General features: G+C 34.4%; 1 protein-coding gene and 2 long non-coding RNA genes across 10 annotated transcripts; 2 read left to right on the top strand and 1 right to left on the bottom strand.

Annotated features, from left to right (window-relative positions):
- The first annotated feature begins 1,139 nt into the window (after positions 1 to 1,139).
- On the top strand, positions 1,140 to 1,592 carry LOC112778793 (ripening-related protein grip22-like). Its single transcript, XM_025823078.1, has one exon. It carries the CDS (start codon positions 1,140 to 1,142, stop codon positions 1,590 to 1,592), a length of 453 nt encoding a protein of 150 aa, XP_025678863.1.
- Positions 1,593 to 6,134: 4,542 nt separating this feature from the next.
- Positions 6,135 to 9,545, top strand: LOC112777257 (uncharacterized). Of its 6 annotated transcripts, none has more exons than XR_011877550.1 (7): positions 6,135 to 6,613; positions 7,507 to 7,605; positions 7,823 to 7,870; positions 8,177 to 8,248; positions 8,568 to 8,692; positions 9,076 to 9,125; positions 9,203 to 9,545. It is a non-coding gene; the product is annotated as an uncharacterized lncRNA (long non-coding RNA). The 6 variants fall into 6 exon arrangements; XR_011877549.1 differs by having other exon boundaries at positions 9,065 to 9,125; XR_011877547.1 differs by having other exon boundaries at positions 9,041 to 9,125.
- Positions 9,546 to 10,690: 1,145 nt separating this feature from the next.
- LOC112775048 (uncharacterized) lies at positions 10,691 to 14,276 on the bottom strand. 3 transcript variants are annotated; one of them, XR_011877195.1, is made up of 7 exons: positions 13,911 to 14,276; positions 13,326 to 13,490; positions 13,084 to 13,169; positions 11,935 to 12,051; positions 11,806 to 11,841; positions 11,098 to 11,144; positions 10,691 to 10,992 (listed from the first exon to the last, which is right to left on the bottom strand). It is a non-coding gene; the product is annotated as an uncharacterized lncRNA (long non-coding RNA). The 3 variants fall into 3 exon arrangements; XR_003189435.3 differs by lacking the exon at positions 13,911 to 14,276 and adding an exon at positions 13,596 to 13,795; XR_003189434.3 differs by lacking the exon at positions 13,911 to 14,276 and having other exon boundaries at positions 13,326 to 13,794.
- Positions 14,277 to 14,482: the final 206 nt, after the last annotated feature.

The following is a 14,482-nucleotide window of genomic DNA, read 5'->3' as shown; positions in this document are numbered from 1 at the left end:
AGTCTTACACATTTTAAGCAGATCTTTATCAGTCTCTAACTTTCTCAACCCACCCTCAAGCGATAGCCAAGGAACTTTCCACCAACATACGTCCCCCCAGCATATCCCAGTTCTTTATAGTATCCTTAAAAAAAAATATCAAGAGTATCCTCATCAACCCCCATAAAGACTTCTGTATTATCTGGTTCATATATTCTACTTCCTTTCTCATCATTTTTAAAATTTTCACAATGATGAAATATGAATGTTATCGGAGGACCGTCCATCTACATAATAGCAAACAACAATATTAAGAAAAAAATCAATGTAGTAAGCCATCTAAGACTATCAATGCCTCTAAACACTATAAAAAATTAACAGAGAACATGCATAACACTAACTCATCACCAACACAACAACTAAATAGGTAACCATTACTTCATTAACACAAACAACTTGTATTATTTTTTGAAGCCATAAAAACAGAGTCTTGCCATTGTTACCCATATAACCGATCATAAACCAAACCCTGGGATGAAACCCTAAACCATATGCACTAACAGATTCTTCACCATGACTCAATCATATAATGGGAAAAGTAAGGGTTACCAATTTTTTTTACAAGATACAAAAACTTTACCTCTCACGTCAAACATAGAAACCATATTGTGTCGTTGCCTTCGAGATTCCCACCAAGCTCCAGAACTGACGCACGAACAACGCTCCATAATTATTCTAATGGTTGCGGATGATGGCGTGGTCTTCTTCATCTTCGTGATGGTAGCTTATGGGTCAAAGAAACAGAAAGTCACGGTGAGAGTAAAAAAGAAGAAATAAGGACTTGTTCAGGAGACAAAGTGTAAAACGTTACACTCTCTACTCTCAAAACGGTGGCGTTTCACAACTTCCATACTATTAAAGTGCAAAACAACGTCATTTGGTAGGATGAGTTGCCGGCTCAGGTTCCAGGTCAGTAGATTTTTAACGGCAGCGTCACGAGGTTAACGGAAGGACGAACGTGTTTTAAAAATATTCATTCAGGGACTAATTTGATTAAAAAAATAATTCGGGGACGAAAATGGAGAACACGTGATCTTTCAGGGACGATTTTGAGTATTAACCCTATATATAACACACATACACAAGCTAGGTTGATGAACATGACAAACCTTGTGCTTATCATGGTTCACTTTTGCTTTCTCAATGCCATAACCATTCTTTCCTATGTCACAAACACATCTTTGCAATCTAACGGTCCTTACTCCCCTCCATATAATCCCTCTGGAACTAAAGCCATCCTCACTTGGAACTACTTTGGTCCTAAGGGTGAATCGGGAAAATCCAAATGCGACATACAGTTTCATCCCTTACCAGAAAGAGTGGTGGCCTTGTCCACCGGATGGTACAACAACAGACAGAAGTGTGGGAAAATGATCAAAATCACGGCTCAGAACGAAAGAACTGCAACGGCAAAGGTGGTTGACGAGTGTGACTCCGTGAATGGCCAGCCACCATGCAAGGATAACATTGTTGATGTGTCTAAAACTATTTGGTATGACTTGGGACTCAATACTGCTGATGGTGAAGTCCCGGTAACTTGGGCCATGGTCTAATATTATTAGTGTTACTTATGTATTTTGTTTGACATGATTAGGTATTTATATTTTTTGTCCATCTCCCGTCATAATAAATAAATAATCAAGAGGACAAAATAAACTAAAAATGTCAAAAGAATATCAAATTAGGTAGTAATTCACATGCAATTATCTTCATTTAAAGTTGTTAGTTGAGAATCGTTAGACGATTTAATATGTTTGAATAAATTGTATTTTAATGATTTTTACTATCTAGCACTTTACATGAAAATAATTGTATGTATTTGAATTACCATCAAATTGTAGTGATAAGTGATAAATAGAATAACAATCCCGCTCGGTAACCAACTAGGGTATCAGCAACCTTAGCCAATTTTTTAAATTTCAAAAAATGCGTGTTATCCTCCTCTCGAAAAGAAACATCCCAAAACATAGGAAAAAACATCCAGTATCCCACATAAGAAAACCATCTACTTACTCAAATAAAAACATCTGATACCCTGTAAAAGAAACATATAAAAAACATCTGATACCCTATAAAAGAAACATATATTTAATCCAAAAGAAACATCCAAAAAAATAGTTATTAAAGAAAAAAGCAACACACCCCTGAAGAGAAACATCTTGAAACCTAAGAAAGAAACATCTAGTAACCCACATAAAAAAAACCACGGCAAGAAACATCTGAAATCATCTAAAAAAAATATCCATTTGATCAGAAAGAAGCATAAAAAAAATAGTTGAAAAAATTAAAAAAATAAAACAGGAATGCACAGGGCATGACGGCGGTAGGTTGGACGGCGGATGCTATGGTAGTAGTGGCGCTGTGAATCGGCAGGGATGCACGACGTGAGAAGGGACCCACGATGGTCGGCGCGATGCGAGGTAGGGAGCCGCAGTACGTCGGGATGGAGGGAGCTGCGGCGTTCGACGCGGATGCACGACGCAATAAGGGAACCGTGGTAGTCAGAGGCACTGCGCATCGCGAGTGGAGAACTGCGGTGGCTGGAGGTGATGCACGTCACGACGAAGGGAGGGTGGTGGTTGACAGCTCTATGAATCGCGATGGATGGTGCTGTGGTAGGAAAGAAAGACAGAAATGACACAAGTGGAAGTGGGGGAAGAAAGAGCGATGTCAAATGTTTGGTTGTTTTTTTTCAAGAGTAAAGTATCATTTTTATCCCCAACGTTTGGGGTAAGTCTCAAAGTTGTCCCTAACGTTTCAATCGTCATATTTAAGTCCCTAACATTTCAAAATTGGCTCAATGTTGTCCTGCCGTTAGGGATCCGTTAACAGAATTGATGGCGGGACAAAATTGAGACGATTTTGAAATGTTAGGGACTTAAATAGAATGAAAACGTTGGGGACAAAAATGATACAAAGAAATAAATTTTAATTTTATCCTTCAATAATATCAATTTTTTACTGTACATAATGTTCAATTATTTTTTAATCACATCTAAGTAAATTACACTTAATCACATTACTTTCATTCTAAATAATTTTTTTATATTTTTATATTAACTTATAACTTTAAGTGTACAATTATAAAAAATAAATTTATTTAGAATGAAAGTAATGTGATTAAGTGTAATATACTTATATGTGATTAAAAAATAATTGAATACTATGTACAGTAAAAAATTGATATTATTAAAGGATAAAACTAAACCTTAATTTTATCTATCTTTTTTGTCCCCAACATTTTCGTCTGATTTAAGTCCCTAATGTTTCAAAATCGTCTCAATTTTGTCCCGCCGTTAATTCTATTAACGGATCCCTAACGGCAGGACAACATTGAGTCAATTTTGAAACATTAGGGACTTAAATAAGACGATAAAATGTTAGGGACAATTTTGGGACTTACCCCAAATGTTGGGGACAAAAATGATACTTTACTCTTTTTTCAATTTTAGGGTTATGTGTAGGATTGTCACTACAAAAAGCTCGTCGAATTTAACAAAAACATTTGCCGGTAATATGTTTACCGTCAGAATAAATCAGACGGTATAAACCTCGTCGATAATTATTTACCGGCGAATTTTTACGTACGTCAATAATTACGTCAGAAAATTTCTACTGATAATTAATAACTACCGGTGGATTTAACCGATAGTAAACTTAAACTTTTAATTTTTTAAAAAGTTGGTTTAAAAACTTAATATATAATTTTAAATATTTAAATTCAATAATTTCTAAACTAATAAGTAAGAAAATACAACACGAATTAATTCAGAAAATAATTAACTCAGATACTAGTAAACTTAGAAAATTAACAATACTAAACAATAATTTAATAATTAACTTAGAAAATAAACAAGTTAAGATTAACATAGAGAATTAATAACAATCAATTAATTTACTCAGAAAATAATTAACTCAAACAACAATAAACTCAAAAAAAATTAACAACAATCAACAATAAGACAACAATTAACAACAAATTAAATTAACTCAGAGAATTAACCTAAAGCTGCTACCACTGCTCTAGTACACAAATCAGCCATCAACGAACATCAGCTTCCATTGCTAAGTCGACATGGATGTTAATTCTAAATAGAGCCAGATTAAAACTAAATAAATAATTATATAAGTCTCATCAACATCTTATCAAAACACAATTCTTTCCACTAATGTTCTCGCACTCAAACTATAGAAACATTACAAAAAAATTACAACAGCGAACTTTAACAGTGACAGATCATAACTAATATTAAGAACCAACGTGATGAGCGAAAAATAAAGCTCACAGATACCGGCAAGTGCACCGGATCGTTCAAGTGATACCACAGTGTGTGGATATTGTTCCCACGAGAATTAAAGGATTGAGCACATAAATATCGAGTTAAACCACTAATTAGATCAAGAAAACCTGGAATTGATGAATGCTGTAACTTGCTAAAAACTTAAAGAAATTGAATGTTGAATTGCTTGAAGGCAGTGAACGTGTAATTGATTAAAAGAGAATATATGATGGAGAAGTCAAGCGTTTCAGAGATGTTTAAGTTCTTAGAAAAATCAAACTTTGTTTTCCCTATTCTATAGCAAGAAAAGATCTTTTCACGATGAATCTTAATTAACCGATTTCCAATGTATTGGCTCCTCGATTTCTCTTTAACTAACCAACCGCCAATGTCTTGGTCAATCAATTAATTGAAAAGTTAAGTTCAAAACCGATTCAGTTCCTCTTAAGATTCAAAAGTAATCCTTAGGTCAGATTATATGTCACGTATCCAAGCTAGTCCTGTTCGATTAAATCTTATGAGAAAACACAATTTTCAAAAATTATTCTAATCCGAATTATATGCCATGTATTTAAAATAAGGGTAATTGAAAATCATGTATTGTGTCACACACTTAAAAACCACTATGTCTAGTCGATTAAAAAAGTCACGTGAAAGAGTTTTCAAGCATAATTCGGATATTAGTTTTGTTGAAGCAATAAACAAATTCAAAACGGGATTAACACACCTGTCGATGCTACTAATCCTTTAAGGATGAAGGATGAAATACTCAATCATGAAACAGATCAATACAATACTTTAAAATAAAAGAAAACTTAGATTAATAATCCATAGAAAACAAAAATAGAGCTCCTAACCCTTTGACGAAGAGATTAGTGACTCATGGTGAATTGAAAAACAACAATGAAACTGTGCTGAAGAAACGTCATGTCCTCTGTGAATGTAATTCACTTATTTATACCTAGGGCTTTTTTGTAATTCTAATTCTAAAATTAAATCTTATCTTAATCAGAATAATTAAGATAGCTCCTAATTCAAATTCTAAAATAGAATCAAAACAGAATTAAATCAAATTCAAATTTAATTAAAATAGAATCTTTCTTCAAACTTCAAAACGAAAATCAGGTATTTGAGAGTGGACTTTGTGAAATCATAATTGGCGTTGCATGTGGACTCACTAGCATGTAACTGGGCCTAGTGCTTTGGGCTTGGCGTGGCACCCCACCAGCAGCGTGGCACGCCCTCACTAGGATGAGCCTAGGGCGGGGCATGCCCCCTCCTAGGCGTGTAAGGCCTCAACTTTGTGTGCTCCCAGGGATTTGTTTTTCTTCTAGCGTGGCACGCTCTCCTTAGCACATTACACGCCTGGTCTTCTTCTCGAATGGATGTGGCACACCTCCTTACTCATTGCACGTTAGTCCTGGCATCCTTCATAGGGCGTGGCACACCCTACTTAAGGCGTGTAACGCCTCTGCTTCTTCTCCTAGGACGTGGCATGTACTGCTCCCAGCGTGGCACACCTGGCTTGGTTTGGTTCTAGGATGTGGCACGCCTCTGCTCCCGCGTTGCACACCTTGCTCAAGCTCTTCCATAGATCTCACTACAAAAAAATTATGTTTTAGCAACAAACTTTTAGTGGCAATAACATAATAGCCACTAATTTCTTAATTTAAGTTATGTTTTTATGACAATTATATATTTTCCATTATTATTATATATTATAGTGGCCATTATTACTATTGCTAGAAAATTATTATCCTTTTTACTTTTACTTTTAATTTTTTCTAAATTATTATAGTGGCAATTGTAGTTATTGCCGCTAAACTCTTATTCTCAATTTTTTCCTATCTCATCCGTAAGTCAAATAGAAAACACAAAAAGAGAAAGAAAAGAAAATTTCCCTTTCCACCATGCGCCGCTTCCTCCTTCACCTGCGAGCTTCTCCAAACCCTCTCCATCCCTTGTTTCTCTTCACTTTCTTGCTCTCTCTTTTCTTCATCAATGAAAGATTGATTTTTCTACTGGCCTGGGTTAACTCGTGTAACCATTGCCATCACCGACCACCACCACCACCACCGTAACCGTTGACGATAGCCACCGTTCATCATCCTACTCCTTGGACTTCGTTTCCATCCGATCCGCCTCAGATTCGCATCTCTGTCATCGTTTGTTCATCTCAGATCTACGTCGCCAAGGGCTTTCAACCAGAATTGCTGCTCTTATCGCAACACCACACCTCCGTCGCTTGCACCGCCACTGTTCTTGCACGTAGATGCACAAGATCATCGCCGCCGGTAGGTCTTCTCCCTTTATTTTTACGATTTTGGTTTGAATATTCAGAAGCATGTGATTCTCTCTCTGTGTTATTACTTTTGCTCTATTTGCTTGCTTGATCCTAATGAATCTGGTAGATCAAGCTGAAATTGAAGTGTTTAAGTGTTTCAGATCCTAATTTTTTGTTTTCCCTGTCTTCTCCATTCTTGCTTGCCTGTGCCGTTGTTGCTTGCTTGCTCCGTTTATATTTGAATTTTGGTTTAAATGTTTGAAATGCTTTCTGTAGAGTTTCATTAAGATTATGTTTGTATTATTGCTCAGAATATAAAAATGTTTTAGAGTCTATTTGCAGTAGTAATTGTTGGCAAGGAGTGAAATGTTGATGCTGTATTTTCTAATTCTGTAGTTTTTAGAATATCATCACTGCTGGTTTCATTGTCTTTAAATTACTCAACTAACTATCTTGGGAGAAAATATATTCATAGATTCAGATTATGAACTGCATTTTCAATTAGTAGAAGATTATGAACTATATTTTCAATTTTCATGGCTAATTTTGAGACTAAAACCTGTTCAATCAAACATAAGTGAATATAATAGAGAAAACAATGTCATAAGTGAAGAAATTAAGCAAAAATTGTTTCTTCTTTTTGCCGTTAATTTTTGTTTGTGGGAGGGTTTCTTAGGATTGGGGCTTCTTCTTCACACAGCAAATCAGCTTCAACGAATGGGAAAGAGAAGAGAAACAAAAGAACTTGCTTTGAGTTTTGGGTTTGGAAGGGGATTTGAAAAAAATAGCCAAATGATAGTTTGTTTCTTAGTTTGTTACATTATTGGTTTTGAATGAATAGTCTTTTAAAAATGTTGATTACACTATGCATAATATGCTCAAATGTGATTTGAGTTGTTGCAGGTTGGAGTTATGGCTTTTGTCACAAGTTGAGCCCTCAGAGATATTTTTGAAATCTATATCGAATGAAGCCACTAGCGTCGAAGTCATTTACCCTTCAAGGTTGGTGCCGCAGCCTTGTTTTGATGCATACTTGCTTGGTTTTGGAATAATTTAGTAGTTTACTACTCTTAATAGTAGATTCGCCTTCGATAGTTCGATATATATTTATTATGGGGTTGATATGTATGGCAATGTTGAGTTTGATTCCTGTGTCTGAGCCTTTAAAGAGTTGCTTATAAACCTTACCTGATATATGACAATTACAATGTTATTGCAGTCTGAATGCACAATTTGTTCGCCGAAGATTAAGACATATTGCTATGAGGTAATTCTCCCTCTAACACCTGTTTCAAAAAAAAATCAGCAAAAATTGATGGTGTTGGAGCAATAATTTAATATGGAATCTGTTAGTGTAGCTTCCAATTTAATTATGTATTTAAATCTTCATTGCCATATGAACTATTGTCTCATTTACAAGGGAACAATTATCCACCGAAAATACTTATATGCTACAGTTTCATTTATTCTATTTTCCCCTGCACTGATGGTATGTATGTGCTCGGTGGACTTGTGTTTGCTCTTTAATATATCTTGGCTTCAATTCATGACCATTTTTAATTGTACATTGTAGGTTTTACCTTTGCCTAATATCGCATTCTTCTGGGTTTCATTTCGGGCTTATTCTCATTGGAGAGCCCTTCAGGTTTGTACTACTATTAGATTTGCAATGCACTTGCAGTTTATTATTCTCCCTCTATAATAATTTATGGTAATCTGTCTATTTTGAATACAAACACTAGCATGCAATTTCGTGTTATTTCAAATACAAACACTAGTTATTATTCACTTTAGAGTTTAGATTTTAGACTACCATTTTAATTTTTAACCAAGTCTCAAGTCTTTGCTATTACAATTTGGCATGTTTGTTTTGCTTGAAATGACTTAATTCTATGCAAACATGGTGATTATTATGCTAGGGATGTTTATGGTATACTGATTATTATGTTTATTATGCACATTAGGAACACAATCAGGAAAATGTCATGCATCTCTAGCCGCATTTATGATTCCTAAGTAACAAATGAATAAACAAAATTCAGTGTCTTAGCTTCAACCAAGGCATCACCAAAATGTTCAGCAATCTCAGGTCAACAAGAACTTGCCTTTAGGTTTTACTAGTCTCTTCCTTGTGTAGTAAATTATGAAATCCAATAGAATAATACATACAGCACTTGTCAAAATGATCACCACCAATAATCGCCTATTATGTTGTTTTCTGCCACCAACCTATAATTTAGACTGGCATAAATTAATTGAGAGTGAAACTTTTTCTTTTTCGTAACAAGAATCGAGGGACAATTTTGTGTAGCAGGAACTTGAATTAGTACAAAATATAATTTAACTACAAAATAAAGTAAAACTGTTGTATGCCAGATTTCTTAGTAATTTAGACTTACCCTCTCTTTATTTTGTTGATATTTGAACTCATTTATAGTTTGATAGTGTTACAAATTTGAAGATATATTCCAGGAGGTGTATAAAGAGAGATGGAAGCAAAAATTTGAAGAACATTCAATATGGTTTGTTTTCATTTTGATGAACCAAATTTTTTTGATTCATTACACATAGATAATTGACACTTTATAAGTGGCTTCAGGTATGAGCATAGGCTAATTGATGATATGGTGGCATATGCACTCAAAAGTGAAGGTGGATATGTTTGGGCTTGCAAGAATTATGATGGTGACGTCCAAAGTAATTTACTTGCCTAAGGTGTAAAATACATCTGGACCATTCTGATTAGATTCATTCTTGATCCAAACTGTCAAAAGTGGTTGTAGATTCACTAGTTTTAGTTTGGAAAACCATACTGGAGCAATGTATCAATGAACATAGCCAAAATTTCCTGCAATAACACAGATTTGTATGATTTATTACTTTTTAAGATAAATTTGTGTATTAATATTTTAAATTTAATAAAATATTTTATTTTGTAGTAATTAATTCCAATATATTTATATTATGCACAAAAATTATTTTTGACGAAAATAATTTTAAAATTCTAGAAAAAGATAGTTTATTGTTTCTAAAAAAAGAATATAATATAACTAAAAAAATTAAGATTTTAGTGGCTATATAAATTGTCGGTAAAATGAATTTTAGCGGCAATAGTAATGGCAACTAAAAGTGAATAACATTGTAATCTTAGAATTACTTTTAGTTGCCATATAAATTGCCAAGAAAATGGCCGCTAAAAATTATATACTTTTTGCGGCCATAAAAATGGTCCTTACCGGCAAATGTTATAATTGCCGCTAAAACCTTTTAGCGACAAAGCATAAGACGGCTAATGTCTAATTGCCGGTAAATGTATTAGCAGCTATTTTTATTGCCGCTAAAAGCAAAATAAATGGCCGCTAAAAGTGATTTTTCTTGTAGTGACTATGGTCACGGTTTTTTTTATCTATGGTTACGGTTGCAATGTTTAAATTCTGACACTTTAGGCCACATTTTTTTACCGTGACCATAGCTTACTCTATGGTCACCCTTTTGTAAAACCATGACCATAGCCTAATCTATGGTCACAGTTTTAGCGTGGCCATAGCTTATCTATCGTCACCCTATTTTAAAACTGTGACTATAGCTTACTTTATGGTCACCCCTGTTTTATACCGTGACCATAGCCTAATCTATGGCCACGGTTTTAGTGTGACCATAAGTACCCTACTTTAAAACTGTGACCATAGCTTACTCTATGGTCACCCTTTTGTAAAATCGTGACCATAGCCTTATCTCTTGTCATGGTTTTTACCGTGATCATAGTTTATCTATGGTCACCCTACTTTAAAACCGTGACCATAGCTTACTCTATGGTCACTCTTTTATAAAATCATGATCATAGTCTTACTATGGTTTACCGTGATCATATCTTATCTATAATCACCCTACTTTAAAACTGTGACCATAACTTACTCTATGATCATCCTTTTATAAACCGTGACCATACATAGCTTATCTATATTTACTCTATTTTAAAATCGTGATCATAGCTTACTCTATTTTATGAAATTTATTTTTTTTAAAGCTTAATCATATCCCAAAATAATGATAATCACAAAATAAGTCTATAAAAGACAAATTCAAAAAATCTAAATCATAAAATTTACATTATAAGCTAGATATGTTTTTTTTGTCTAAATAACACAAATAAAAATATATTATATTATAACCATTACATGTAATACCGGCAGGGCAAAGTCTCATAAATAATACAGAAGACATCAAAATATTACATTTAGATGCACCACTAATAGTATTCTAATATGAGAAAGGGTACTCTTTGAGCCAACCCTGGTGGCCTTAATATGTAGCACCCGATTCTCATTCACAGTTCCTCCAATAACAGTATCACCCTTTCTCTTTGAAACAGGACGTGTCTCTAATGAACTGCACCAGTGTGGAAAGAACCCATCTTATGATCTCCCTCACAGTAAGAATATTAAAAACCTTTGAATGGCTACATAACAAATTTAGAACATCAAAATAACTAACCTAAATGGCTAGCTTCTGTATCTACAGTAGTTGTAATACCCATAATTCTGAAAGAAGATAACCAAAGAAACAAGGAAGACAAATTCATTCAAAATAATAATTCAATAAAAAAAGATGTGCTGCACATGACAGAAATGAAGTTGAGCAAGTCACAAGTAAATAACTACTAAATAATCAAATAAAAAAATGATTGCCACTAAATGTAGAAGTAAAAAGTTCTTAATCTACATGAAATTGACACAAGGCAAATCATTAACAGGATACTCAGAGAAAATAGATAATAATTACAGGGTTCAAAGATGGTTGGCTTTAAACAAATGTTATAAGAAAAAATAGCTTCAACTTAGATATACGACTGATTTATTTTCTTCTACTACTATATATATTTAACTAATACATTCAAATCACAAAGTAGTCACAAAGATAACTTGGATGATGAGTATTTAGTATCCATTTCAGAAATTTTGAGTAATGATGAAATAAATCCATAGATAGAAAAAAAGCATTCAAGCAATTCATTAAACACGTGTTATGCAAATCAGTAAAGCACCGACCAAGAGCATATTACAAATAAAAACCATGAAGACCTTACCCCCAGTTTCTTCTAATAAGGAAGAAAATCAAAACCTAGAATTAAAGAAATAGAAATAGTAACAATTAACAAATACAAAACAAGATGTTCCAAGACATTTAGATTTTAGTTTTCACCTTGGCTTTCAGCTTCCTCAATTTCTCCCCTTGACGCTTAAAGAATAAAAACATGACAATAAATGATCAATATACAATACAAAAGCATATTTGAAGATGATTTCAGGCGCATTAACCTAAATGTAATACCTGATATAATCTTGACCATGCTTTGTCTGCTCTTTCTTGTAGTAAGCACCATTCCATAGCCATATCATATTCAATGTTGTTGGGCTGTGAGCAATGTAAAGTAAATATAGCATTTTTCTGCATAAGAAAATCCAGATAGCTTATTCAATGAATACTACTGCTTCTCATGTAATTCACCAAATTCCTTCTCATGTAATATTATATATGTTGGTAGAAAAATATAAAGCCAATAAGACCTTCTAATCGAAACTGGTATATAATAGCTAATTTCATATAACTCCTTGGTTTCCACGCATTTGGTGGGTTAGTTCTTCCACTGTCATAATATAATAATATATAATGCTATTGTATACAACAAGAGACATATAACTTATCAATTAGATTGCCTAATTAAAAGAAAATTAAGGCTCTAAATCCATTCGTTAAAACACACACAAAAATTTTCACAAGTTCAAATAATAAAAAATCTAAAACATTGTCATAAGTCACAACCTCCATTCTTCTCTTACCATAATATATGTTATCATCAACATTATATTCCCTTCAAATGGGTTCCTTATTATTTTTCTATTACTATTTCTCTACACACATTGCATTCATCTTGTTTCTACTTTGCTTGGGTAGGTTCTCTCGTTTCTTTCCTTTCTACTTGATCTTATATATGCATAAAAAAATTGTGAATGATGAGCTCCATACTTAGGCAAGTTTGATTCCAAATAAGAATGTATTTTTTATTTTTCAATTTCTACCAAAAAGTGAGAACAAATTAAAGCTATGCAAGCCATAAAAAGATGACATATTTATTAGATTCTAAATTTCATAATTAAGTAGCTGCAACTAATAACAGCAAAGAGAACACAAGATCACAACTTTAAAATAGTTAGAAAAATAGTTTTTTTTTTAATTTTTTTAAATATTTTTCAACAGAATCATTCAATTCAACTATTAACAAAATCAACAAGGCAGAATAAGGCAGTATTAACAAAATTCCTAAACCCAGCAAGGCAGCAACTCAGAAATAAATTGAACAAGCAGAATTGTTCCATCTTCATTAGAATCATTAAATTCGACTATTAATAAAATTCATAAATCCAACAAGGCAGCAACTCAGAAGTAAATTGAACAAGCATAAATAAATTGAACCAGTACCAGGAGAGGACTTGGGATGCCATTGCTTGGCGAGGAGAGGCTGCTCGGTGATGGCTGCTACGATGAAACTTCATAATGCAAATACCCTAAAATCAAATTCAAGAATAGCAATAGTGAACCCTAAAACCGAAATCAAGAACAAATTAAAATGAAGAACAAATTAAAAAAATCCATAATAGCAGTGAATCAAGAACACGATTGAGTAAGAGCGCAACAGAACGACAACTTCAAACAGCTCTTACAGCGACATATAGCTCAACAACGGCGACGACTACTCTAACAGCGGAGTGCAGATTGCCGACAAGCTTCTTCGACGAAGATGGTTGTGGCTCCGGCGACGAGCCCCAGTAGCAACGGCAGTAGCGCTGCCCTTCTCTCTCCTTGTTCGTCTCTCTTTCTTTCTCCCCCTTTAAGGATGAAGGACGAAATACTCAATGATGAAATAGATCAATGTAGTACTTCAAAATAAAAGAAAACTATAATCCATAGAAAATAGAAATAGAGCTCCTAACCCTTTGACGAAGAGATTAGTGACTCATGGTGAATTGAAAAATAATAATGAGACTGTGCTTCATGTCCTCTATGAATGTAATTCACTTATTTATACCTAGGGATTTTTTTTCTAATTCTAATTCTAAAACTAAATCTTATCTTAATCAGAATAATTAAGATAAACTCCTAATTCAAATTCTAAAACATAATCAAAATAGAATTAAATCAAATTCAAATCTAATAAAAACATAATCTTTCTTCAATCTTTAAAACAAAAATCAAGTATCTGAGAGTGGACTTTATGAAATCATAATTGGCGTTGCATGTGGACTCACTGGCGTGTAATTGGACCTAGAGTTTTAGGCTTGGCGTGGCACACCCACTAGTAGCATGGCACACCCTCACTGGGCTGAGCCTAGGGCGGGGCATGCCCTTTCCTAGGCATGTAACGCCTCAGCTTTGTGTGCTCCCAGGGTTTTGTTTTTCTTCAAGCGTGGCACACCCTCTTTGCCACGTTGCACGCCTGGTCTTCTTCTCCAACGATTGTGGCACGCCTCCTTGCTCGTTGCACGCTAGTTCTGGCATCCTTCGTAGGGCGTAGCATGCCCTACTTCAGTCGTGTAACACCTCTGCTTCTTCTCCGAGGGTGTGGCACGCACTGCTCCTAACATGGCACGCTTGGCTGGGTTTGGCTCCAAAACGTGGCACGCTTCTGGTCCTGCATTGCACGCCTTACTCCAGCTCTTCTCTAGAGCATGGCACGCCCTGTGACCGGGGCTGGATTGTCGGTTAGGAATTTCTCAAGAATGAAGATTGCGTTGCAAGTATAGTCCCAACTAACAAAGCAACCCTCGACCAAAGTTTAGAATAGAGATGTCACAATTCAAACCAAATTAACCAGGAGTAG

The sequence above is a fragment of the Arachis hypogaea genome, chromosome 19 (genome assembly GCF_003086295.3).
Source record: "Arachis hypogaea cultivar Tifrunner chromosome 19, arahy.Tifrunner.gnm2.J5K5, whole genome shotgun sequence".
In the NCBI taxonomy this organism is placed as follows: Eukaryota; Viridiplantae; Streptophyta; class Magnoliopsida; order Fabales; family Fabaceae; genus Arachis; species Arachis hypogaea.
The sequence above is the reverse complement of the archived record's forward strand: the minus strand, read 5'-3'. Positions and strand labels throughout refer to the sequence as shown.